Here is a 27,358-nt window from a genome sequence, read left to right on the forward strand (position 1 = left end):
TCTCTCTCTCTCTCTTTCTCTCTCTCTCTCTCTCTCTTTCTCTCCTCTCTTTCTCTCTGTCTCTCTCTCTGTCTCTCTCCTCTTTTCTCTCTCTCAGTCTCTCTCTATTCTCTCTCTCTGTCTCTCTCTCTCTTTCTCCCTCTTTTCTCCCTCTTGTCTCTCTCTCTTTTTCTCTCTCTCTCTCCTCTCCTCTTCTCTTCCTCTCTCTCTCCTCTCTCTTTCTCTCTCTCTTTTTTCTCTCTCTTTTCTTTCTCTCTCTCTCTCTCTTTTCCCTCTCTTTCCCTCTCTCTGTCTCTCTCCCTTTCTTTTCTCTCTCTCTTTCCCTCTCTCTCTCTGTCTCTCTCCTCTCTTCTCTCCTCTTTTCTCCTCTTGGTCTCTCTCTCTCTTCTCTCTCTCCCTCCTCTCTTCTCTCCCTCTCTCTCTCTTTCTCTTGTCTTCCTCTCTCTCTCTCCTTCTCCCTCTCTCTTCTGTTTTCTTTGCTCTTTCTCTTTCCTTTTCTCTCTCCCTCTCTCTTTCTCTCCCTCTCTCTCTTCTCTCCCTCTCTTGCCTCTCCTTTTCTCTTCTCTTTCTCTCTCTCTCTCTCTCTTTCTCTCCTCTTTTCTCTCTGTCTCTCCCCTCTTTTCTCTCTCTCAGTCTCTCTCTCTATTCTCTCTCTCTCTCTGTCTCTCTCTCTCTCTGTCTCTCTCCTCTTTTCTCCCTCTAAGTCTCTCTCTCTCTTCTCTCTCTGTCTCTGTCTCTGTCTCTCTTTTCCCTCCCTCCCTCCCTCTCTCTCTCTCCTCCCCTCTCCCTCTCTCTTTCCCTCTTTCCCTTCGTCCCTCCTCCCTAACCCCTCCCTCCCTCCCTCCCTCCCTGCGCCTCTCCCTCCTCTTGCTCTCGGTCGCTCTCCATCATTCTATCCTCTACCTCTCCGCCGGCTCCAGCTTCTGGCTGGCTCTCTGCTCTCCCCCTCCTCCCTCTTTTCCGCAGCCCCGCGCCCCCAGCCCCGGGTTCAGTGCCGGCTCCCGGGCCTTCGCCCCAGCTCCCCCTCCTGGCCCTCCGCCCTCGCCCAGGCCCCCACCCTAGTCCCTCCCCCTGCATCCCCGGGTGGCTCCATCCTGCCGCTCGCTGCTCGCTCGCTCGCTCCCCGGCTGGCTCCGTAGTCCCCGCTTTGTCGGTGGGTCGGGCTTAGCCGCCGCCCGCCGCCCGCCGCCCGCCGCCGGCCTCGGCCCCGAGCTCCTCCCGCTGCCTCCGTCCCCTGCCTCCTGGAGCCTCAGCAGCAGCCCCAGCCATGGCCGACATCAAGACGGGCATCTTCGCCAAGAACGTGCAGAAAAGGCTCAACCGAGCTCAAGAGAAGGTGCTCCGGGAGCGGGGCGGGGGCGCGCGGGGGCGCGGGGGCGGGGAGAAGCGGGGTACGGGACCGAGAGGAGAGGACCGGGGAGGGGGGAGGGGGCGGCTCCGGCCAACGTGTCGGGGAATCCCTGCTCCCTGTGCCCGCGGCACCCACGGGGACACACACCACGCTGCGGCACACACACACACACACACACACACACAGCCCTCCGGACACACACATACAAACATCACTCACGGTCACAGACACACAAACACACTCACGAACACACGCAGACACAGAAACATCCCTCACGGACACAGACACACGCAAACACATCAGTCACGGACCCAGACACACACACATCACTCAAACATCTCGCCACACAAGGACGCACAACTTAGCGAAGCACAGGACAGACACAACAACCAGAGAGCTGCGGACACGAGCCCGACACCCCGGCGAGCCGCAAAGACCGACTCCCATTTATGGACCCGGACTCTGGGATGCCCAGACTGGCCTGCTCCGGAAGTCCCCTCTCCGCCCCTCCCCCACGCCTCGGCTTCCCCCTCTCCCGGAGGTTAGGGGTGCCGGGCGCGGGGGGAGCAGCACACCTGGCTGACGGGAGGAAGAGTGGCCTGGGAAGGGGGCCAGGGGCCCCGGGAGGGAGCCGCAGGAGCTGCTGGAAGGGGGCTTAGAGGAGGGATGCGGGCCGGAGGGGGATTGGCGAGCATCTTTCCCGGGTCCGCGGGGCGCGCACAGGGGCTGCACACGCGCACTCTCGTTCCCCCCACCCCGTGGGTGTCTCCCCCAGGAGGTTGCCGGGGACCCGTCTCCCTGAAGGGCGGGGGTGGAGGTCAAGGGGCTGGACCCAGGGCTTAGGCTCGCGGGCCAGAGCCGGGAGCCGACGGAGAGGAGAGCTGCGAGACTGGCAGAGGGCACTCGGCGTCCGCGCCCCCGCCCGGGCATCCTCCTGCACTCGGCTGCAGCGGGACGGGGAGATGCAGGAAGCGCTGCCCGTCGCTCCCTTGGAGGGGGAGGGAAGCAGCTGGCTCGTTAGCCGAGCAACTCCGAGCTGGGAGCCGAGAAAGCCGGGGTCCGTCCGGGGCTGCGTGCGGTCAGGGCGCGTCGGTGCAGTGTCCCGAGCACGCGGACCCAGGCCTCGCGGGCTCTGGCCTTCTGCCCCCCCCCGCCCCGAGGGGCCGGCTGGCGACGGGGAGGGGGCGCCGTGCAGCCGACCTGAGCCTCAGGAGCAGAGGCAGAGCATCCCGGGTTCTGGCGGCCGGCAGGACGATGCCCTCCGCCAGTGGGCGGAAGAAGCAGCCGCTCCTCCTGTCCGGGGCTAGATTCCGGGCAGGCCGGAGCGCAGGAATGGCCCCTCTGCGGGACTACGGGCAGCGAGGCCGCCTCACGGCTGCGCCCCCGAGACCCCTAACGTATATCTGTGCTCTGCAGGGGGGGGGGGGCTCCTCCCCCGGGGCTGAGCCGGGGACCGGGAAAGGAATCTTCCCGGCAATGACAATGGCGCCTCCCAGGCCGGCGCGCGTTCACGTGGTGGCAAGATTTGCCCCCCTGGGGAGGGCCCCAGGTGCGCAAGCCGAGGTCTCCCTGGCAGGCGGCCGGGCCTTGGCTGCCTCACTTTGGCCATTAACTCGCGCCTTCCGGGCTTCTGCCTCCAGCCCTAAATTATAGCCCTGGGAGAGCTGGGGAACTACTGGAGAAGGCCCGGCCCCCGAAGGAGGGCGTCCTCGGGGGCCCAGGCCTGGTGCCCCTGCAGCGCGGCTCGCACATGCCCACTGCCAGCCTCGTAAGAGGATTGCCATGCTTTTAATATCCACCCAAGCCTTTCTTGAGCACCTGTGACCCGGCTCCTGGGCGGCTCGCGACAGCTCAGTGCCCCACTCTGCCAAGTGCTTCCTGCAGGCTTTCCGGGCCTCAGGAACTAGACTCCTGGGGCCCTCGGAATCCGGGCTGGCTTCTTTCCTCGTTTTGAGATGCTCCATTTTTCCTAACTGAATTTACTCTTGTCTCTTCCCTGTCTCGCTTTCATAATGAATACGGATTGTCTAGATGGCGTTACAGGAGATCCACCCCCATCTTTAAAAAATACCTCTTCTTGTTCTTGTTCTTCCTTCCTTCCTTCCTTCCTTCCTTCCTTCCTTCCTTCCTTCCTTCCTTCCTTCCTTCCTTCCTTCCTTCCTTCCTTCCTTCTATTCCTTTCTTCCTTCCTTGTATTCCTTTCTTCCTTCCTTCCTCTCTCCCTCCTTCCCTCCCTCCCTTCCATTTTCCTTCCTTCCTTCCTTCCTTCCTTCCATTCCTTCCTTCCTTGTTTCCTTCCTTCCTTCCTTGTTTCCTTCCTTCCTTCCTTCCTTCTTTCCTTCCTTCCTTCTATTCCTTTCTTCCTTCCTTGTATTCCTTTCTTCCTTCCTTCCTCTCTCCTCCTTCATTTCCTTCTTCCTTCCTTCTTTTCTTCTTCCTTCTTCTTCTTCCTTCCTTGTGCCTTCTTCCTTCCTTCCTTCTTTCCTTCCTTCCTTGCGCTTCTTCCTTCCTTCCTGTCCTTCCTTAACCAGTTTGCTTGGCCTTCTTCCTTCCTTCCTTCCTTCCTTCCTTCCTCTTTTCCTTCCTTCCTTTCTTCCCTCTCACTCACTCTCTTCCTCTCCTTTTTTCTTCCTCTTTCTCTTCCTTCTCTTTCTCAGCTGGTGAAATGCAGGCTGCTATATGAGACAACACTGGATTTAGTACTAAGGGGCCTGGAACTTGAGAATCAGGCTTACTAAGAAGGATCTTGCATGATGATATGATGTTACACTAAGATAGGGAACAGAGGTTTTGGAGTTAGAGGAGCAGGGCTCTTCTTCTGCCTGTTACTGGCTAAGTGGCCAAGAGGAAAATCATCACCTCCCTGTCACTCAGTTTCTTGACTGCAAATTAAGTGGCACTAGATGCCCTCTGATAGCCTCCCAGAAATGTCTGTTTATGAGTCTGTGACCTTTCTAAGCCTCTTTTTTTCTCACTTGCAAAATGAGAGATAATAAATCCTGTGCCTTTTTGGGGAAAAGGGTTATTTTGAAGATCTAGTGAGAAATCAGGTGCTATATAAAAGGCTTGTCTAGTTATTGTTATTATTGATGTTAATCATAAATCATTATTTGGTGATCATGCTGGGACCCTGTGGAAAAATAGAGAAAAGAACAAAAATGACAAGAAAAAAGAGAGGTGTGGTGATGAGTAAATGAAAACATCTTCACTAAACTTGGAAAAACACAAGACACTTGTCAAATGAAAATATTTTTATTTTTCCACTTTCAATCTTTTATTTTTCAATTCCATGTAAAAATTTTATATTTTATTGTTAAAAGTTTTGAGTTGCAAGTTCTTTCCTTTCCCTCCTTGCTCTTTTTCCTCATTGAGAAGACAAGCAATTTGATATAGGTTATGTATGTGTAATCATGCAAAACATGAATAGATATGTATATATACATATTAAATAGAACAATTTGGATGATCATTGTCCTTTTACTTTTTATTTTTAGCTCTATGTTCTCTTCCTCCTTTCACCTTCTCCACACCCACTGAGAAGGCAAAAAACATGATACCTTTTATAATATACAGCCATGCAAAATATATTTCTACATTAGCCAAGTTCTCAAAAAAAAAATTAAAGGAAAATATGTCTTAAAGTATACTCTCAGTCCAGCAGCTCCCAGTCTGGAAGTTTAGCATTTTATATCATGAGTCCTTTGTATTTGCGGTGGATCATTGTATTGATCAGAGTTAATAGGTCGTTTACAGTTGATTTTCCTGAAAATATTGCTGTTACTGTGTGGATTGTTCTTTTGGTTCACTTTGCATCAGTTCATATATATCTTCCCAGGTTTTTCTGAAACTACTTACTGCCTTCATCTTTTCTGACAACACAATACTATCACTTTCATAATGTGTTCAGATATTGCCCTATTGATGGGCGTCCCTTCAGGTTCCAATTCTTTGCTACCACAAAAAGAGCTGCTATAAATATTTTTGCATAGGACTCATTTTCCTTCTTCTTCGATGAATGATTGTTTTCACTGAAAAGAATGCGGTGTGGTGGGAATGGATTTGGAAGCAGGAAGAACTTGAGTTCAAATCCAGCCTCAGACATTTACTAGCTGAGTGACCCCTGGCAAGATACTTAAAATCTCTTTGCTTCAACTTTATCCTATTAAAAATATCATATAATTCCCAGAATTGTGGTGAGACCCAAATGAAATAATGTGTGTAAAATACTTTGCAAACTTAAAAGTAGTAAAGAGATGTGGGTGGTATTATTATTGGATTTCAATTTTACCCCTCTTTTTTTTTCAACCTCTTTTTTACCCCTTTTCAAAGAAGCAACTAGAAGGCATAGTGGATAGAAAGCCTCTGCCTCAGTTTCTTCAGCTGTTAAAGTGGAGATAATTCTAGCGCCTACCTCTCAGAGTATATATATATACTCACACAATATAATATTTATAAAGTGCTTAACACAGTAGCTGACTTATAGTAGGTACTTAAAAATGCTTATTTCCTTACCTACCACAAAGAAATCTCATTTGAGGTGTATGATCCTTATTTGGCACCAATCAATCAAGAAGCACTTATTAATGTCTGCCAAGCACTGTGCTACCAGGCCATGTCCCTCAGACAAAACCAACTCCAACGATGCTGGCTGTGTGATGGTCCCTTTATGAGCATTGTCTCTCTATACCTTTGTGCTGGTCTTTATGAGTTGCTAGGGACAAAGAGTCCTTCACAAGTCATAGTGTTGTATTGTAAACTGAGGTAGACCGATTCTGTGCTCATGTAATCAGGGTCAAAGGCTTCATTCTTTTGTAAGGATGGACGTCTTCCATGGCAATAGGCGATTTTCCATACTCATCCTTCAATACCCACTTTCCATTTGAAGACAAAGTGGCTAAGTGGGTATGAAACCGTGGTGGAAGGATCGGTCCATTTTTGGTATTCCCAGTGTCTAGTACAGTACGTGGCACAAAGTAGATGCTTAATATATGCTTGTTGCTTGGTTTGACTGATGACTAGTCAACTTTGAATAAAGACAATGTTACCCTTGAAGGTTTCATTGTGTTCTTCCATTCTGTTCCTTCATTTAGCCCCATTCCCTTTTCTAGTATCTTTAGTTTCTCCCTTTCCACCGGAAGCTTTTTTCTGTGTCTACAGAATGTAGTGTTCTCCCCATCTTAAAACAAGAGCAAATTCTTCCTGGCTCCCACTCAATACTTCCAATGGCTTCACCTGTTTCTTTCCTTTCTTTTCCTTTCCTCTCTGTCAAACTTGTTACATTTCTCTGCAATTATGGCTTCACCACATAATGTTCTCTTCACACCTTTTATCTGATCCCTCCATGCCACTGATGCTGGTGGCCACATCCAGAGAAACCTTGACTTCATGATCTTTGACATCTCTACAACATCTGATACTCCTGCATCTTTCATAAACGGTCCAGTTGTCCTCTTGCTGTGTTTTCTGTGGCACTGGCCTGTCCTGGCTTCTTCCTAACACTCTTTTTGCTCCCCATGTTGGCATCCCCCCCAAAAGTCTATACTCAGACCATTTCTCTTCCCTCTTGCCTGAACTTTTACCTGCCAAGGTTTTGACTATTGGCCCACATGAATGTTTCTTCTTTCCTTCTTCTGTACATCTATAATAATTGCTATCAAACTCTTTTAGTAATTGATTTTGTCCTGCTATGTGATATCTCTTTTAGATTTTTGTTGGAAAATTATTTAAATCTTAGATTGTAACTGAACTTTTCATGTAATAATCTGGAAAAAATGTGTTTTCATAGTTCTGCTTAAAAAATCAGCTCTTAAAGTCCAAGATTACTGAGATACAGCTAAGCCAGCAATTCATGTGAAGAACATTTAGGGGTCAATTGTCTGTAGAAATCCATAGTGTGACATGAAATCTCAAAGGGCTAACGCTATCCTAGATTGCATCGGAATACATATACATAGTGATTATAACAAGGTTAAGGATTAGTTTTGTGTTTGGTGCTCTGGTCATATCACAGGGCTCTCATTCTGCGTTCAATCTGAGCACCCCATTTTAGGAAGGAAATCAACAAGATGGAATGTATGCAGAAAAGGATAATTGTGATGGAGAAGAAACCAGAGATCACTCCAGAAGAAGATTCATTAAAAGAACTGGAGGTGTTTAACCCAGAGAAGGGAAGACAAAAGGTGCATGAAAGTTGTTTTCAGGTAAATGAAGTGCCATCAGATGATAAAGAGATTCAGGTTATTTTGCGTGAATTTAGAGGGAAAATTAGAAGCAAAAGATAGAAGTTTCCCAGAGAAAGATTTAGATTTGATGTAAGAAAACTCTTCCCAATAATCAGAGCTGTCCAAAAATGGAATGAGACTTTTGGGAGGCTGTGGGCTTTCTTATATTGGAGGAAGAAATAGGATTACTTTGGTATTTTGTAGTGAGAATACTTATTCAAGTAGGGATAGAACTAGATAGGGACTTCAAAGTCCCTATCAGCTCTGAGATTCTGTGATTCTATGATTCATATAACTGTTGGTATTCACAATATGAGATCCTTGTCCAATGACTAACAAGTTGACATACAACTGGAGGAAATGAACCACATTCAATATTGATATTCATGTTATAAATGAAAAAAGAAGACATGAGTTTATTAAAACAGAATGAAGAGAAAGTTCAACATGTAATAGCAAATACAAGCATTGATGCAGCTGGTTTTATCATATGCCCAAAGACAACTAGGAACATCATTTCATCAATCCTTGGTCATCTCATCTTTTGTTCTTAGTGATTATTAATTTTTTTTTGCTGAGGCAATTGGGATTAAATGACTTGCCCGGAGTCACACAGCCAAGGAAGTGTTAAATGTCTGACACCAGATTTGAACTCGGGTCTTCCTGACTTCAGGGCTGGTGCTCTATCTACTACACCAACTAGCTGCCCCTCTCAGTGATTATGAACAAAAAGATTACCTTGAAATAATTTCATCTTGCTCAACAAAATCTGTTTTGAAGGATGAAGAGAGAGCTAGAGAAGATATACAAAGAACCTGATGGGATCCTTCAAAACGATTCCTTATATACATATATTGGTACCATTCTTGGCAAGTGGAAGGTCAGTGCTTTGGTACAAATGAATCTGGGATGATGAAAACGCTCAGAAAAAACCTTGGCTATATTTCTGACAAAGGAATGTTCCTCTGATAGTCTCCCTCATCACCCTTGGTCACATCTGGGGCATGGAGAATCTCAGACCTAACAGTCAGTAAGAGTTCTGCTGCCACCATCCTTATTCTCCATGGCAACAGTTGTTTAAATGGTTTCAAACAGCTGGTGAATTTGCAGGACTGAGAAGACTGAATCTTCTGGGTTAAATGAACATTTTCCATCTATTTCAGTCAACTACTGGCTCTATCTACAATTTCTTAAGGCACCTGTTTCCAAAAATCATGGGACTTAGGCTTAGGGCTAGAAGGGATGTTAGAGAACATCACATATATACCCCTATTTTATAGATATGGAAATTGAGGAACAGCAAGGCTAAGTTACTTATCTGGGGACACATGACTGAGTAAGGACCTAAGGCAAGATTTGAATAGGAGTCTTCCTGATTGCCAAGAAAGTTCTCTATCCATCAGAAAAGTGTGCCTCTCAGTGTCCCATGGTGCAACTCCATGAAAGGTTCCTTCTAAAATCCTCTTTGTAGTTTAAAAAAAATAACAACATATAGTTTTAATCCATAGGGAGGATTATTTCATCCTAGAAATCCGTGATTTTTTTTTAAAAATTTATTCATTTAGCCTTCTTTTCTTTATAAATTTTGAGTTCCAAATTCTCTCCCATCCCTCTTCTCACCCTCTAATAATGCATTCCAACCATCATGTAAGACATATTTCCATGATCATCATGTCACTAAAAAGCAAAAACACCAAAAGAAAACAAGAATACTTCAATTTACACTTATAGTTCATCAGTTCTCTTTCTGGAGGTGGATATTATTAACCACCATTCCTTTGGAATTGTCTTGGATTGTTGCATTGACTGAAGTAGCTAAATCTTTCATGTTTGATCATTATTATTATAACATTTGTTATTACAGAAGACCGTGATCTCCCAGTCTTTTCACTTTACTTTCCATCAGTTTATATAGGTCTTGCCATGTTTTTCTGAGTCATTCCCCTTATCATTTCTTATAGCACAATAGTAGTTCATCACAATCATGTACATCAACTTCTTTGGCCATTCTTCAATTGATGAACATCCCCTCAATTGTCCATTCTTAGCCACCACAAAAACAATTGCTGTAAATGTTTTTATATTCATAGATCTTTTCCCCTTTTTTTAAAAAAATTTTTTTCTTTGGGATAGACCTAGTAGTGGTATCAATGGGTCAAAGGTTATGCACAGTTTTATAGTTCCTTGGGCATAGTTCCAAATGATCCTCCCAAATCATTGGACCAGTTTATTATTCCACCAAAAGTTCACTAGTATGACTCTTTCCCTTTGCCCTTCATCATTTGTCCTTTCTTATAGATTTGAGATGGTACCTAAAAAGTGGTTTAATTTTCCTTTTTCTAATCAATAGTTATTTAAACCATTTTTACATGATTAGGTACATTACTTTGTTTTCTTCTGAAAATTGCCTGTTTATATCATTTGACCACTTTTCATCTGGGGAATAGCTCTTATTTTTTTTAATACATTTGATTCATTTCTATACTCAACATATTTTATAAATGAGGTTTTTATCAGAGAAACTTGCTGTAAAAAGTTTGATATTTCATTTTATATGATACCTTTTTACAAAATGTTTCCTTGATGATCCCCTTTAATTTTATCCATTTTTGTTTTTGCTTTGACATGATGATTGCTACCCCCTGCTTATTTTTTATTTCAGTTGAAGCATATAAGATTCAGCCCCAGTCCTTTATTTTAACTCTTTCACTTCTGTTTAAACTGCATGTTTGGTAAACCAAGCTTCTCAAACTGTGGGTTGTAACCCACATATGGAGTTACACAGCTGAATGTGGGGTCATGAAGAAATTGGCAGCAGTAATGTAAAAGCCAAAAATGAATTCCAAATCATACATGTAATGAATCTGAGGTGTTTCTGGAAGTACCAGCTTCATTGAAATCTTGGTTCTGAATACACAACATGCACTTTGTATTATGCATGTATGAATGCGGACAGAAATACCTTGTCTCAGATACAAGATGAGGTCATGTACAAATTTTTTTGAGGGAAAAGGGGTCACAAGTGAAAAAAGTTAAGGAATCCCTGTTGTAAACAACATATCACTTTATGGTGGCGTCTAATCCATTCTGTTACCTTTCTCTGTTTTATGGATGATCTTATCCCATTCACAGTCAATTATGATTACTAACTGTATATTTCTCTCCATCCTATTTCCTTATTTCTTCTCTCTTGTTATCCTGTCTCTCCTCAAAAGTGCTTCTAATACTTCTTCCCTTAATTTGTCTCCCCTTATATATTTTTTTCTTATTTCTTTCTCTTCATATTTCCCCATTAGGTAAGTTATATTCCTATACACAACTGAGTGTATGCATTTGAATTATATATTATACATTATGTATTATATATACATATGTATAAGTATATAAATGTGTGTATGTATATATGTCTATGGATACATATAAACACATGTACATACATATATTCTTTCCTCTTTGAACCAATTGTGATGGGACTGAAGTTCAAGCATTGTCTGCCCACCTCCCTTCCTTTCCTCTCCCACTATAAAAACTCTTCCTTATGTGTCTCTTTTAGGTAAAACATTTTCTCCCATTCTGCCTCTTCCCCCATTTTCCAGTGCATCTCTCTTTCTCACCCCTTCATTTTTTTGGTGATCATTCCAACATAATTGACTAACATCCATGCCTTCTATGTAAACTCTTTTTAACTTCCCTAATAATGATAACATTCTTAAGAGTGACACAAATCATCTTCCCATATAGGAGTGTAAACAGTTTAACTTTGAAATCTTTATGATTACTTTTTCATGGTTACCTTTTAATATCTCTCTTGAGTCTTATGTTTGAATGTCAGATTTTCTATTCACGTCTGGTCTTTTCATCAGGAATCCTTGAAAATCCTCTATTTAATTTTAAACCTCCATTTTTCTCCTTTAAGATATACCTAGTTTTGCTAAATAGATGATTCTTGGTTGTAACCTTAGCTCCTTTGTCCTTCAGAATATCATATTCCAAGCCCTCTGATTCTTTAAGGTAGAAGCTGCTAAATGTTGTGTTTTTCTGACTAGCTTCTGTTTAAATTGTTACTTTCTGGCTGCTTGTAATACTTTCTCCTTGACTTGGGAGTTTGGGAATTTTCATTTTGTGATCTCTTTTTAAAAATCATCGATGGATTCTTTAAATTCTATTTTAGTCTAATCTAAGATCTAAGATATTGAGGTGATTTTTCTTGATAATTTCTTAATATGATGTCTAGGTTTTTTCTTTAATCATAGCTTTCAGGTAATCTGGTAATTCCTCAATTACGTCTCTTTGATCTATTTTCCAGGTCAGTTGTTTTTCCAAAGAGATTTTTCACATTTTCTTTTCGTTTTTTTCATTCTTGTGATTTTGTTTTATTGTTTCCTAAAGTCTCATGAAGTTATGAGCTTTCACTTGTCTCATTTTGAATTTTAAGGAATTACTTTCTTCAGTAAATTTTTGTAGACCCCCTCCTTTTTAACCACTAGTCCAATTCTGCTTTAAGGAGATATTTTCTTCAGTATTTTTATGCTCCTTTCTCCAAGCTGTTAATTCTCTTTTCATAATTTTCTTGAATCAGTCTCATTTCTTTTCTCAATTTTTCCTCCCCCACTAATCTCTTTCCTTAATTATTTCAGTAGTCCTCGGTATGTTTGGATCCAGTTAGCATTTTTTGAGGCTTTATTTGTAACTATTTTCATATTGTTATGTTCTTCTGAGCTTATCTTGATCTTCTGTGCCACTGTCGTAACTTTTTATGGTCAAAATTTTCCTTGTTTGCTTTTTTCCCCATCTTCTTTCTTGACTTCGAACTTTACATTAATGTTGAGCTTTGCTCACCTGCGAGAGATGAGGAATTGTCCCAAGCTCCAGTTGCCATTTTAAGACATAGTTCCAGGGGTGTGCGAGTTTTCAATACTACCAAGATGGAGGTGTTAAATCTTTTTTTCCATAATTTTCTTACATCATTTCTTTTCTCAATTTTTTCTCCACTGCTCCCCATGCCTGAAATGCAGTTTCTTCTTATCTCCACCTTGTGTAATTTCCAGGTTTATAGATACCCAGAGCATTTATTAAATACTTACTAAGTGTTAGACATTGTGTCAAGTGCTAGAGATACAAATACAAGCAGCATGACTGTCCCTGCAAGGAGTATGGAGTCTAAGAGATGGGACAGAATACACATAGAGAATTGATGGAAAAGGAGGATGAATATAGTGAAGAATAGATAAAAGCCTCCTACCAAATAGGGCCTTTCTTGATTTCTCTCTCTCTCTCTCTCTCTCTCTCTCTCTCTCTCTCTTTATATATATATATATATATATATACACACATATATGTATATATATATACACACACATATATATGTATTATATATATAATATGATATGTGTATACACACACACATATATATAATATATAATATATATATGTATATATATATATATATATATTATATATATATATATATAAAACTTCCTTATTTGGTCTACATTATCCACTGTCCTTCCCCTCCTTCCTTGACTCCAAAATAAAATAGAAGCTCTTTGAGGGCAGGGGGATGTTTGGTTTTGCTTTTGAATCCCTTGCACTTAGCATAGTGTCTGGTGCATAGTAAGCACTTAATAAATGTTTATTGGATTAGATTGAAATGATCACTTCCTTTAAAAACAACTATACATGCAAAATAGGCCTTCACTCTTGTCAAGTTGGTTTATTAACAGGTAGCTCTATACTTTTCCTCTGGAATTGTGTTCTAGCTGGAAAATGGTAACTGTTTTGAGAAACCCATTTTGGGAGAGGTCCGGCTAGCTTTTATCTCATCCTGTGTGGAGCAGGTCTTGATTGTCTTTGAATTATCCCCAATTCAGCCTCTCTTGGCCCTCTGACTCCACTGAGATCAGTTGCTTGTTCATAACTGATTCAGGGCCTGAATAATAAGCTATATACAAAGCTCGTTTTGTAGTGAACAACTCAGGCTCTGACCCACTTGCCTTCAGGGGGTTATGAAAGGCATGTCTCTTTCTTTCTTCTGGGTTACCCTGAATTCAAATCAAAAATTTTGTTGGGGGCCCTTATATTGTTTCATGTTATTTACACAGTAGAAAATTGTGATTAATGAGAAGGATTTACTTATTTTAGGGGCATCCTAAACATTAGTGGGCGCAGTCGGTCATAGGTTTTTCTTCTGGAGAAAATAGAAAAATCAGGCATTGACTGGCTGTGTAAAATAAAAAAAAAATCCCAGAAAGGAATTTTCTGTGTCAGCTGTTTCCTCATACTGAATGCTGTACATAGAGAATCAACTTGAAAACCAGAGGACATGAATTTGAATTTCAATTCTGTCACTCACTGTCTCTGTGACCTGATAAAAGTCACATCACCTTTTAGACTCAGTTTCTGCATCTGTAAAATAATGAGGAGATTGGACTGATATTTAAAATACCTTCTGATTCAGATCTCATTACAAACTCTGGAATGCACTAATAAAGGGTTCTTTTGTACTGTGATGTGTCCCTTAAATGAGCATGTGTTCATAAATGACAAATCACATCAGAATTCATCTCCTTCATAGGCAGGGAGACCAGCTAGGGAGACTGGGAGAAAAGGAGCAATTTTTTGGCTGCAAATTATGATTTTACTGGTATAGGGAATCTCAAGGGAGGAAACTCCCTCCATTCATGCAGACTAGTACCAATAAATTGCATTGCAATTTATAGCCTTGGATAGTTACTTGGATCATTGAGAAGTAAAATGATTTGCTTAGGTTCATATGACTAAAATGGTGGGGTTTGAACCTAGATATTGCTCTCACTCTGCTTTGATGTATTACTTCTCTGAAAAGGAAACATCATACTGGAATTTCTTAAAAGCACTTGAAAAAGGCCCTCACAGAGTCATTATGAACAAGATGAAGATGTGACAGAGAAGGGGTAATAGAATGGGTTGGATTAAAGACAGGATGAATAAGAAAACCAAATGACTGATTTGTTGAAGCACACCAAATGTAAGGGGTGTCTCCAATGAAAGGCCATAGAGCTCTAGATTGAGAAAATCATTGGTATAAAGACAGGATGGAGAAGATATGGTCACACAGTTGGGTTCGAAGTTTTCTTAATGGATTGCAAGTTTAATATCATCAATTATATTCCTGAGAAATCTAAAAAAGCAAATAAAGCATTCATTAGCAATGAACAAATGCTAGTTGATTTGAATTGTCGAATTGAATGGTAGAAACTCTTTTCAAGCTCTGGGTTAGTGGCAAAATCTCTGGGTCAATTGGAATACTGAAGGAGGGACAGGCTTAGGGCTACATGTTGTTTTAGGTCAAATCATCTGATCATGTTCCTGATGTAAATGTAAATATTTAATAGAATTAGTGTAGAGAATAAAAGCAGTGATAGTCCCACTGTATTCTGCCCAGGTCAGATCCCATCATTAGAACTGTATTTAGTTCAGTTCATCATCTGTGAAGGATGTTGCCATTCTAGAACTGGTCCAGAGGAGGCTGTTCAAAATAGGAGGCAATTTGAAATCAAGCTCTCTCAAGCTTGGGGGAAGGAATGGAGATGTTCAGCCTGGAGAGATCATAGATGGAAGACTCAATAGATTAATTTAGATTAATAGATTAATTTAATTTCTCCCTGAGAAATTAAAAGAAAGAGGAAATGGCCTCCAGCAACTAAATAGATCCTATTTTGTGGAATTGTGAAAAAAAATGTGAAAAAAATTGGTGCAGGGGAAGAAGTGGTGGCTTGTGAATCAAGGGGTACCTGACCCTTAGCAGCTCGGATTTCACATGAGGGTACAGAAATGGAGAGGGCTTAGACAGAGAACAAACACAAATCCTTCACCCAAGTCACAACCGCTAGCATAATATTATTTCCCCTTCTGCTCAATTAATTTCTTATTAGTTACCCTTGTTCTTGTGGGATTTTCACACCCCGAATTACAGAACTGATCTGAGAATGAATTTTGTGCTGTTTTTATTCAGGCTCTAAGATTGCTTGTTATAATTCTGGGGATTTATATGAAGGGAGCGGACAGCAGAGTAACCAATTTGTCTTCTCCAAAGTTAGCTTCTCTTTGTTGTCTGTGAGTGTGTGTATCTAAGTATGCACATATATACATACATACATATACATCTACATCCATATCCACACACACAAACACAGGTACATTTTTGTGTGTTGTCTCTCCCAGTGGAATATGAAATCCTCGAGGTCAGACTCGGTTTTGCTTTTGCCCTTGTGCTCCCAGTACTTAGCAGAATGGCTGATAAGTGGCAAGTGCTTAATAAATACTTGTCCATTGATGAATACATTAAAGATCCAAGCCCTGTGCCTTACATTTGGCAGAACAATGAACAGATGCTAATTGATTTGATTTGTCAAATTAAATGGTGGAAATTCTCTTCAAGCTCTGGGTTAGTGGCAAAATCTCTGGGACAATTGGAAAACTGAAGGAGGGACAGGCTTAGGGCTGCATGTTGTTTTAGGTCAAATCATGTGGTCACATTCCTGATGAAATGCAGAGGGAGGTCAGCACTCTGGGAAGCTCAACATTAGGAGAAAACAGCTGACGGTGCACATATCAATTAACAGCAGGATCCCAGACTGGTCCCAACTCATGTTTCCCTTTGTTCACCCTCTAATATGGGAAGCGCTGTCTGGGTCATCAGAAATCTTAGGTCTGGTATCACCAGCATTTTTCTACAATTATTTTATGGAAACTGTTGCTTGTTTGTTCTTTAAATAAAAGGTGGGGTGAGGTATGGCTCACTTCAGCTTCAATAAAGTAATTCTAGTTAACGTAGTTGATTAACTATTTAAAGTATTAGCTCTCACATTGGCGAAATTCTCTGGACAAAGTATCCCTTTCCTCCTTCCATCCAATTCCCACTTGGATCTGCCTCCTCAGCTCAAATTCTCCTTAAAGTTTCTTGGGGGAACCTGCCCCTGACAATTTTAGAGCATAGTAGAAATGGACTGTGGTCTTACTCTGATTCTTGATTTTACTTCTTTTAACTCTTTAGTCTGTCCCCCCCCCCCGACCTCTTCCTATTTCTGTAGATTCTAGTTTTTTTGGTTTATTTTTCAGTTTTGTTTTCACTAAATTGTTTTTTCCATTTTTGTCATTGTGATGCACTGATCCTTAGAACAATACCTGATCCTTAATAAGTGCTTAATTAATGCATGTTCTTTAATTTTTAAGCATCTATTCACCCATCTTACTGTTTTGTGTAGATTATTGAAATCCTTCTTAGAAATGTGAGTGCATCTGAGATGCACAGAATTGAGGAATCAAATTTCAGAGTTCAAAGGGACTTGGATAGCCATCGAATCCAACACATAATTGAAAAACCCCACTAAACCATATCCAAGAAGTAGTCGTCAGATCCCTGTTGTCATGTCTATGAGAAGAAAGCTACCGATTCCCAAAGATGGAGGCTGCATTTAGAGCTCTCCAATAGGTGTGAGATGAGAAACTAGACAATCCAACCTAAACTGGCTTCTTTGCAACTTTCATTCATTGGTGCTGGTTCTCCCCTTTGGGGCCAAGAAATGAGTTTGATTCATTCTCTTGTGAAGGCCCCAGATACTTTAGCAGAGATCCCAAATCCCTCTGGATTGATCTCTTCTGTATGGTAAGCCTTCCAGGCTCCTTCACCTTTGACTCATGTGCCATGGACTCAAGGCTTCCCCATCCTGGTAGCCCTCTTCTGAGCCCTTTCTTATTTTTCAGACTTCCTAGATTTTAGCATTTAGTCCTGAGCCTTCTCATCCAGCTGCTGTCTAATCAGGGGAGCATGTAGGGCAGAGGAATCTTTTTGGTCATCCCTGGAAATTCTCTCTCTGTTTTGATGTAGCCCAGGATCATATTTGATCTTCTGGCTGCTATGTCACACCAATAACTACCACCAGAATATGCAAAGAATATTCCAGGCATGGGGCAGCCACTTCCAAAAGAAGGAAGATGGAATGTCATGTAGGGAACAGGAGGCATGATAATATGGCTGGATAATAGAGGGCAAAGGTGAGAATAATGAATAGCAAGAATGGACAGAGAGCAAAGGGCCACATTGTGAAAATCTTTAAAAATAAAGTTTGGTCCCAGAGGCATTAGAGAGTCATTGGGATTTTTTGAGGAGGGGAAAATTTCTGCTTAAAGGAAAATCACTTTGTCAGCTATTTGGAGGAGGGATTAGAGTAGGAAGAGTCTTAAGACAGGGCTTTTAATTAGATAATTTTTACAATTTTGAGATGAGAGATAATGAAGGCTGACATTAAAATGAGGATTATGAGTTGAGAGAAGGAAATATGGGTTCAATATGTTAGAGAAAAAGAAAATATAATATTCAGTAATCTACTAGATATATCATTGAGCAAGAGGGAAGGTCAAAGGTGACATAGGTGCTGTGATTTGGGGAAACTGAGAGAGTGGTGAGATCTTCAATAGAAACAGGTAGTCTGGAAGACAGGACAGTTTAGTTTTGTTTTTGACCTATTGAGATTCCTGTAGACCATCCAGTGTGACAATGATGAGGTTTAGATTTGGGATACCCAAAGGAAATTAGGGTTTCTTGTGGTCGGGGAGTTAAATGAGGTCTAAATGAGGTCTAGTGGCGGTGCAAGGGTAGGGATTTCTCGGACTTCCTTCTGGTGGCGCAAGCAGTTCTCTGTAAAGGAATTTACAAACCTGAAAACCTAGATTGATAAAAGAGGTTTATTATGGGATTGGAAATAAGGTTAAAGTCTAGTTAAGGAAATAGGTGAGAGTAAAGAGGCACTAGAAACAATATTCCAATGGGCAGAGAGTCCTTGTGTTGCCAGGTGGGGTACCGGGCATGGGGCTGGCATGTTTGGACCCTCTGCAAAGAGAGGGTTTTAGTTTGGCTCTTTTACAATAGGGTGCTTTGGCTACAAGCTGAAGGGGGCTCATGGGTGGAGTCCCAGGTTGGCTCCTTGCTGGGTTTCAGCTAGGGCTAGAATTTGAATTGAATTTAATGGGTTTCAGGATTGAGCCAGTCCCACTCAGATAACAGTTATGAAACTGTTTGTGCTTGGGTGGAGTCCCCTCACTGAGGCAGAGTTGAAGAAGCTTTTCTCTTTTAAGGATTTTTCAGAGTTTTGGCGTTCTCTCTTCATCCTCCCCTCAAGCAGTCAAAACTTAAATTCATTTAAAGGAAAAAGACTTGGGGCAGTTTCCCTGATTGAGGCAGAGTTGAAGGAGAAGTTGAAGGATTTTCAGAGTTCCGGGGTCCCCTCTTCAACAAGAACAAGATTATACAATAATCAATTGTGATGAATGTGGCTCTTTCCAACAATGAGATGGTTCAGGCCAGTTCCAATGATTTTATGATGATGAGAGCCATCTACACCCAGAGAGAGGACTGTGGGAAATGAGTGTAGATTACAACATAGCATTTTCACTCTTTTTGTTGTGGTTTGCTTGCATTTCATTTTCTTTCTCATTTAAAAAAAATTTAATCTAATGTTCTTGTGCGGCAAGATAATTGTATAAATATGTATGTCTATATTGGACTTAACATATATTTTACCCTGTTTAACATATATTGGATTACATGCCATCAAGCAGAGGGGATGAGGAGAAGGGGGGGAAATTAGAATTTTGTGAGCTGGTTGTTAAACACAGTTCTCAGTTCAGCCAGCTCTTCCACTAATAATGTTATTTGTCACTTTATAAGAATTGGTGTCAAACACAGACGAACCTGTTTCCAATATGGTACTATCTACTTTCAGTAATTGTAGCTTTAATAATGAATATTTGAAAGCAAACTTAATCACATTTTGTTCCGATGTTGCTAACATAATGCCGGGAAGAAAGTCTGGAGTAGTCACAAAGCTGTTAGAAAATTTTCCTAAAATATAATTTGACACTTTAAATCATCAATTGCAATTATCACTTGGTGATTCAATATGTGAAATAAAACAAGTTAACCATTTAGAAGTATTTCTGGATAGAATATATTCTGCTTCTTACCAATCCAATAAAAGTCAAAACGAGCTAGGAGATATAACTAAAGCGCTTGAAACTGAAATGATGAAAATTGATCGAGTCCCGGAAAGGTGATGGACAGCACAGAGCCCACAAGCTGCCACTCCTCTCTGGTGAAGATGCCTTGTGTCATATATGAATTTCTCTCATTTTTTTCCCTGTTTGGGTTCGGCGGAGAAATTGCCTAACATGAATTCTTGCAAGAAAGAGCTTTCTTCAATGATTGACATTCTTGACAAATTTTCATTACTTTCAACTGCATTGCAGTCAAGAATAAATTAATATTTAGAAAGTACAAAAATTCATCAGACACATCATAAGAGTTTTAAAAATTTTAAAAATTGCTATTGAAAAGATGATATCATGGTGAAGATTTGATTCAGTCTGATAAGTTCAATGACATTCTATTTAATAAAAATTAATATTCTTAGGAATACATAATAAAAATATATTTCTGTCTTTTGTTGGGCAGAAACAGTTACAAAATTATTTTAAATTGTTATGATTTATTTAAACAGTTTATTTGGGCTCATGAAGAACTTTTACTATAATTAACTGGTGGGAAAAGACTATATAATTTAAGTGAAATTTTAAAATCTGAAATTGATTTGATTGATTTTCAGCATTTCATAGATATGAATGTGGAATCAACAATCCTTGGAACTATTTGGTAAAAAACATAATTAGTGCTATAGTTGTCAGTACACATGAAGCTGAAAGAGGTTTTGATTTAATAAAAAAAAAAAACAATTTGTGTGGTGCAAGTAACAGACAGTAGATCCCATAATATGTTTAAGGACAATAACCTATTGGGAAAAGAGTTAGTAGTTTGGGATGATGCTCCATTGGTCAAATCATGACCAAATTGCAACCATAAATTGCAAATTGAAAATATTTTGGTAAAAAATCAACCCAATCATTCTATAAAAATTACTTGGTGACACGTGGTTCACAATAAAGAGTATTATTACATTTTGTATTGTTATTTGTAAATTGTGTATTGCACATATTTTAAATCAATAATAATCATTAAAAACTTAAGCATGCACATATATACACACTTTATTCCCCTACCTTGTCTTAAGAAAGAGCTGATTGTTAAACATTTGCCAGCAGGACTATGGAAGAAATTGTAGCCAGTCTTTGAAAGGGTGGTGAGGGAAGCAGGATCATCGGGAGGTAGCCAGCTGTCAGCGAGAGCCAGAGATGGAAGGATGGAGAGAAGAACCAATGTAAGATGAAAGGAAACTCATTAATTAAAGAGGAGGCCTTCTCGAGAACATAGTAGAAGAGGTGAATAGGTTGAGTTGGGCATTCAGGAATGGGGGATAGGACTGAGGTGAATGGGAACAGTATTTTCCAAACCTTCAGAGCAATCCATGTATTACATAGATTGAATATAGAGAAAAAGAACATGCTTCTAAGTCTTTCTGTGATGTAAAGATGCTTTAAATCCCCAAATCTGTCCCATTTGGCTGGCGAACAATAACTATAATTAACATCATTAGGGCATACTGATGAAAAATAATAAATATTGTGCTATCAATGCAGTGGTTCAAGCCAATCACAATAGATCTGAGATGGAAAATGTTGATCATATTCAGAGCAAGAACTATGGAGACTGGATCAAAGCAGAGCATTTTCACCTTTTTGTTTGTTTTTTGTTTTTTGTGGTTTTTTTACCCTTTTTGCTCTGATTTTTTTTTTACACAACATGACGAATATGGAAGTGTGTTTAAAAGGATTGCACATATTTAACCTATATCAAATTGAGGAGGGATCAGATTGGGGGGGGGGAGGGAAGGAGGGAGAAAAATTTTAAACACAATGTTTACAAAAATGAATATTGAAAACTACCTTTATCTGTATTTGAAAAAACACTATTGGAAATAATTGTGTTGTTAGAACTAGAACAAAGCAGTCTATTGACCATTTTTAAGGCCAACTAGGTTTTATACCAAAAATATAAGCACAATTTAATTTTAGGAATACTCCATAATAAATCTTGTCAATCAGAAAAATGATCACATTAGATAGTTATCTCAATCAAGGCAGAAACAGTCCTTGAAGAAACATAGCATTTCTTTCTTTTCAGGGCAAGGGCTGAACCTGGGATTTCACTGATGAAGGGAGCTCCAGATAGGGAAATTCCTTCTACTAATGTATGTCTGTATCTTGTCTGCAATTCCCAGTGGTCCACAGTTGCCTAGAACCCTGAGAGTTTCATTAATTTGCCCAGAGACTCACAGATGCTATGTGTCAGAGATAGAGGTTGAACCCATGTTTTTGTAGCTTTGAGGTTGGCTCTCAAATTTTATAATAAAAATACTTTTAAAGAAAGGTACACAACGACCTCTCCCAAATACTTCAAAACAAAGTCACTGTTCAACAGAAACTGTGACATAGGACAATCTAATACAAATAAAACTGAAGAACAGTGAAATAAAGCAAAAAAGTGAGAGCAAGATTTCTCTATAAAGTGATTAACATGTCCTCCAACAAAAAACTCTTTTCTGCTGTCTTTATAAGCTAGGATCGTTTGGGATTTGTGTCATATTAGGGAACGTCCTGACCAATGGAAATCACCTTGGAAAGAAGGGTGTCTCCAGGATATACCCTTTAGTGGAATGGAGAAATAACTGTATTATTCCTACCAAAAATGCGTAAAGCTGTGGTCAGTGAACTATCTGTCAGCTCTTCCAATTTATATATTAATAAAAGTAAGGGGTTAGTAAAAGTTAATAAAAGAAATTTAAATAAGTCAAACTTTTTGTTGACAATTTTAACTTTTGCCTCAACTTCATTTCTAAATATGTAACAATCATAACAGTTAATATTGTGTTTACTATATTTGTTACTAAATAAGCATTTACTATGTGTCAACCACTGTGCTACATGTTTCACAAGTATTATATTATTTGAAATATTATGGTTCCTAGGTCTTCTCCCCTTCTTAGAGCCATTATAAGAGACGACTTCTACAATAATGAGAAAAACAGAGAACAACAAGCAATAAGACAAAACTGGCCAAGATAGCAGTCTTGTCTTTATTTTTCATGTTCCATCTGTCAAACAGCAAGCAATTTTTAAGCACCTACTGTGTGTCAGCCACTGTGCTAAGGGCTGGGAGTACAAAGAAAGACAAAAGACAGCTTCTGCCCTCATAGTTTAATGTGGGAGATTACAAGTAAACAGCTAGATGTTACTGAGATAGATCCAGAGAAGGCACTGGGGTACCCAGAAAGGCTTCTTGTAGAAGGTTAGATCTAAGCTGAGGCTTGAAGGAAGCTAAGAGGAGGACCATTCCAGGTATGGGGGGCACCTGGATCAAGTCCCAGAGTAGGGAAGGATGTACAGTTTTTTCTTCTCCAGAGTCAAACTTGTTCACTGTAAATCACACACCTTTTAGTAAAAAGAAATGAAGGGAATATACATCAGTAATGAAGAGGTTAAAAAAAATCTCTAATTGTAGATGACGTGATTGTCTGTTTTGAAAAATCCTCAGACCTTTGGGGGTGGCTTGATTTTTAGTGACCTAGTAGCGTGTAAGATATTCTTAACTCTCAAATATAGTATAAGAGAAATCTCTAAACTTATCTCCATTTGCCTATATTACTTAAACAATTTAGGGAAAATGTTAGAAAGATAGGAACCATTTGCAGTAATTACATAATCTAGACAAGATTTTGGTGTTACCTTGATAAACACCAGAGACTGAAAAGAAAGGAAATTTTAAAATCATTTTGACAGATTTAAATGCTTGAATTTTATAGGACACTGAGAAGGCCTTTTATTGCAATGATCCTTTGAGACATGCATGGAGAAACTGAGGAATAAAGACCCTGAGTAATATCCATGGTTCAATGCCTCAGGAGTCAGCTGGAGAATTTGAACTCATGTCTCCTAACTCCAAGGACAACACTTTTCCAATTTTATTGTTCCGATCTCAAAATGAGACAATTGGAAAGATCTCCCTGGTGGGATGTACCTAGAATTTTGTTGGTATAAGGAGCTTCCAGGTGAAAGACTCTTTTGTCTTCCAGTACAGGTCAATGCTTTCTCTGTTTAGAGTTTTTGAGTCTTAGAGGTCACACAGCCAGTCCATTTTAGATGTAGTCTAATTCTTCCTGCCTTTGAGAACAGCTCTCTCTCTCCACTACACCATACTGTTTTTTCATATAGCTAGTTCAAACCACGATAGCCAAATTTTCAACACTTCTCAAATAGATTGATGGATTTTTGTCAGAATTAGATAAAATGTATAAGGAAAAAAAAAACAAATTTCAAGCAAAAAAATTGTAGGGAGAAATTTTTGAAAGAGCAATTGGTCTGCCAGGTTTTAAAATAGCCTCTAAGGCAGCAATTATCGTGACTAACCCTGGATAAAAATAGGAGGGGATGGATCAATGGAAAGGAAGAAACAACCAGAAAAGTAAGCAAAAGCAAATGAGATGGCACTGTTGGAGAAACCAAAACTGAAGAAAGGAAGAATTATTCCATTAAACCTGTTTAGAAGATGGATGTTCACAGCAGAAAAGTGATTAGACTCACCTTCCACAAATGCCCATTCCACATCATAGTTGGCAATAGATCCTAATATTTGGATGTATGTGTGTGTATGTGGGTGTGTGTACACATATATATATATATGTGTTTATGCATGAATATTTATGTGACAGTATCCTGAGAAATACCAGAGACTGATATGGAGGACATTTTAGAATGATTTTGACAAATATAAAAACTTAACCTACATATATATATATATATATATATATATATACATATACATATGTATATATATATATACATATGTACATATATATAAAGTATTTTAAAATATACACATTATATATATATATGCATACATATATATATATATATATATATATATATATATATATATATATAACATGTGTATATTTTAAAATACTTTTAAAAAGGGAAAAAAGTGAAGGAATAATATACTTACGTCAGTTATAACAAGGAGAAATGTTTTTAATCTATCCAAAAATGGAAGAAATTACTGCTGAGAAATCCATAGATTCAATTATTAAAAAATAAAAATAAAAATCTATCTCAAAGAAAAGAATTAAAAAAAATAGTATGATAAATTTTTCTCATAAGAAAATAGATATCCAAGGTCTAAATGGATTAATTGGTGTTATAAATTAAGCCATGATGGGGGTTCTCATAGCTGGGAGGGAAGGTTATCCTTTCTAGTAAAAATCCCAGATGCCACCAGTTGGTGAAATAACATATGAAGTACTTTGCAAATATTAGTATACAAATACTGTTATTATTAATTATCTCTATGAATAATTATTAATAACCTACAAGAATGATATACGTTTGTAAGGAAATAAATGTTAATTATCTTTAAAAATTTCAAACTCCCCAGTCATTTGAGAAATGAAAATTAAAACTTCTCTTAGATTAAAATATGGAAAATGCTAATTAAAAATCAAATTCCATTTGATTGGACTGTGGGGAACAGACACACACTTCCATATCGTTAGGCTAGGAGTTTTAATTTGGTTCAGTTTTTCTGGTATCATATGATATAAAACCTGGAAAAGTGAGTAGTATCTTGACTCACTGATCCTGCGATTAGGACCGTATTTTAAGGATGTTCTTAAAAGGGAAGAAAAGACGTCAATATTGATAGCTATTTAAATCATGATCTTGAAAACTAGAAGCACCCATTGATCAGAATGCATGAATGAATTAATTTCTGCATTTTAATGAGTATCAGGGTTGCATGATGTCACTTGGGGTTAGGAAAGACCTGGATCCAAGTCTTTTCTCTGACCTCTCCCCCCACCATATCCTGATGGTGAGACAAGCTGCTTCCCTCTCTGAAGTACAATACTTAAAGTTTTAGAATTTTGCAAATATTATCTTACTTGATGCTCACAGCAATTCTGAGAGGTAGCTACTATTATTATCCCCATTTTACAGCTGAGGAAACTGAGGCAAAAAAGATTAAGTGACTTCCCCAGAGTCATATAGTTAGCAAGTGTCTGAGGCTGGATTTGAAGGCAGATCTTCCTGATTTCTGGCCTGGCACTCTTTACACTAGGCCACCTACTGGCACCTTTTGTTCCATTTCTACAGGTACACACATGTACACAGGTGCATATAATTATGTGCCTACAGCCAGATTTATATACTCATATGCTTATGCTGTGACAGGCGCACATATCCACACGGATAGATATACAAACACAGCCACATATATTCACAGATGTAGATTCTACATATCAAATAGCAAACCCTCTGATTGGCTTTTAAAGCTATTCACGGCATGACCTTTCTGCTTTGATAGTCTTTTTAAGTCTTCCTGTCTTCCACAGTGTCTTTGACCTAATGACAAAGGTTCCCTTGGTGATCTTTGCACAAGACAATCCATTGTCCAAATCTACACGTTGGCACTGGTCATCCCCTGGCTAGAATGCTCTCCATCTCCTCCATCTTCCTCAGTTTCCTTCATGCCTTGGATTAAGTCCCACTTTCTGGAATAAGCTTTTCCCAATCTGCCTTAACACTAATGCTATGTCTTTATTGATTCTCTCCAATTTCTCCTCTCTATATTTTGTTTATACAGTTGTTTACATGTTATCTAGCCAATTGCATGGTGAATTGCTCAAGAGCAGGAAGCCATTTTTTTGCAAATTTTTTTGCATCCATCATTTATCTCAATATCTGGAACAAATTGAGTATTTTCTAAATGAACTAACATGTATACACAACTAAAAATATGTACGTACATACATACATATATACTTATATGTACACCCACATATTCATGGAGCATATAGACTGTGGGGAAGTAGCCACATTTCTTTCCTTCTTTCCACATTTTTGGAAAATTTGAGGTTTACCCTCTTATGGTTTAAGAAAATATTCTCCCCAATATTCTTTGTTTATTTGCCTTTAAATTTCTTTTTCATGAAGAGAAATATCAGGGAGGGACGTAATCTTTGCCTTCGAGGTATTTATTTTAGGGATAATGATCAATAAAAAAGTAGATTTGCTGCAGAGAGCTGAATTTCTACTCTGAGTCAGGGAGAGTGTCCCCACAGTGAGAGCTGCTCACCAGGCTGTCTGACGGATTTCATCAGTCCTTGGAACTTTCAAGCAGAGGCTAGATGAGAACTGGTCAGGATCCCTGCTCAGAGAGGGTTGGATGAGATGCCCTCAGAGAACTCTGTTCTCCTGAGATGGTTGGGTTGCAGCAGTCAGGTGGGGACAGATACCCAAAGCTCTCTCTGTTCATCCCCATGCCCTAATTATGCTGATATGACTTTGAGCTTCCAGCAGCCTCTACCAAGAGATCTGCATATTTGCTGCAAACACAGGAACAAGGACCCAGCTGTGACTTTGCTAGGCTGTTTCTCAAAAACGTCTGGCATGGAAGGCCTTTGCTTTTCCCTGCTGCCATCTTCCCTTCTCCTCTTTTGCCTTCCTCCCCCCCAAGCTCCAGATGCCCAGGAGAGACAATTTCCTACGTCATCCTGAGCTGGCTGCCACTATTTTTCAGTCAGCATCCTTTTCCAAGTCTGTGTCTGATAGTCACTTATATGGTGGGATTTGGGGCAGCAAATGTTTCCACAGCTTCCAATTTATTTAGACATTCTGAAAGTGTTTTTCTTTTCTGCTATATTCAAATAACCTTTTTTTTCTTGTTGTGGAGGCTTGGATCAGAGATGCTTAGCCAGATTCTGAGTAATTCTCTGACTTGTATTGAACCAGATGCTCCTAATTC

General features: G+C 39.8%; 1 protein-coding gene across 2 annotated transcripts in view; it reads left to right on the top strand.

Annotated features, from left to right (window-relative positions):
- The first annotated feature begins 1,055 nt into the window (after positions 1–1,055).
- The window catches only part of AMPH (amphiphysin), a 181,015-nt gene continuing 154,712 nt past the window's right edge, over positions 1,056–27,358 (top strand). For both annotated transcript variants that reach the window (XM_031951921.1, XM_031951931.1), the window contains exon 1: positions 1,056–1,336. In XM_031951921.1, the coding sequence (XP_031807781.1) occupies positions 1,268–1,336 (69 nt within the window). In that variant the 5' untranslated portion in view covers positions 1,056–1,267. The remainder of the gene's footprint in view (positions 1,337–27,358) is intronic.

The sequence above is a fragment of the Sarcophilus harrisii genome, chromosome 1, assembly GCF_902635505.1.
Source record: "Sarcophilus harrisii chromosome 1, mSarHar1.11, whole genome shotgun sequence".
Lineage (NCBI taxonomy): Eukaryota > Metazoa > Chordata > Mammalia > Dasyuromorphia > Dasyuridae > Sarcophilus > Sarcophilus harrisii.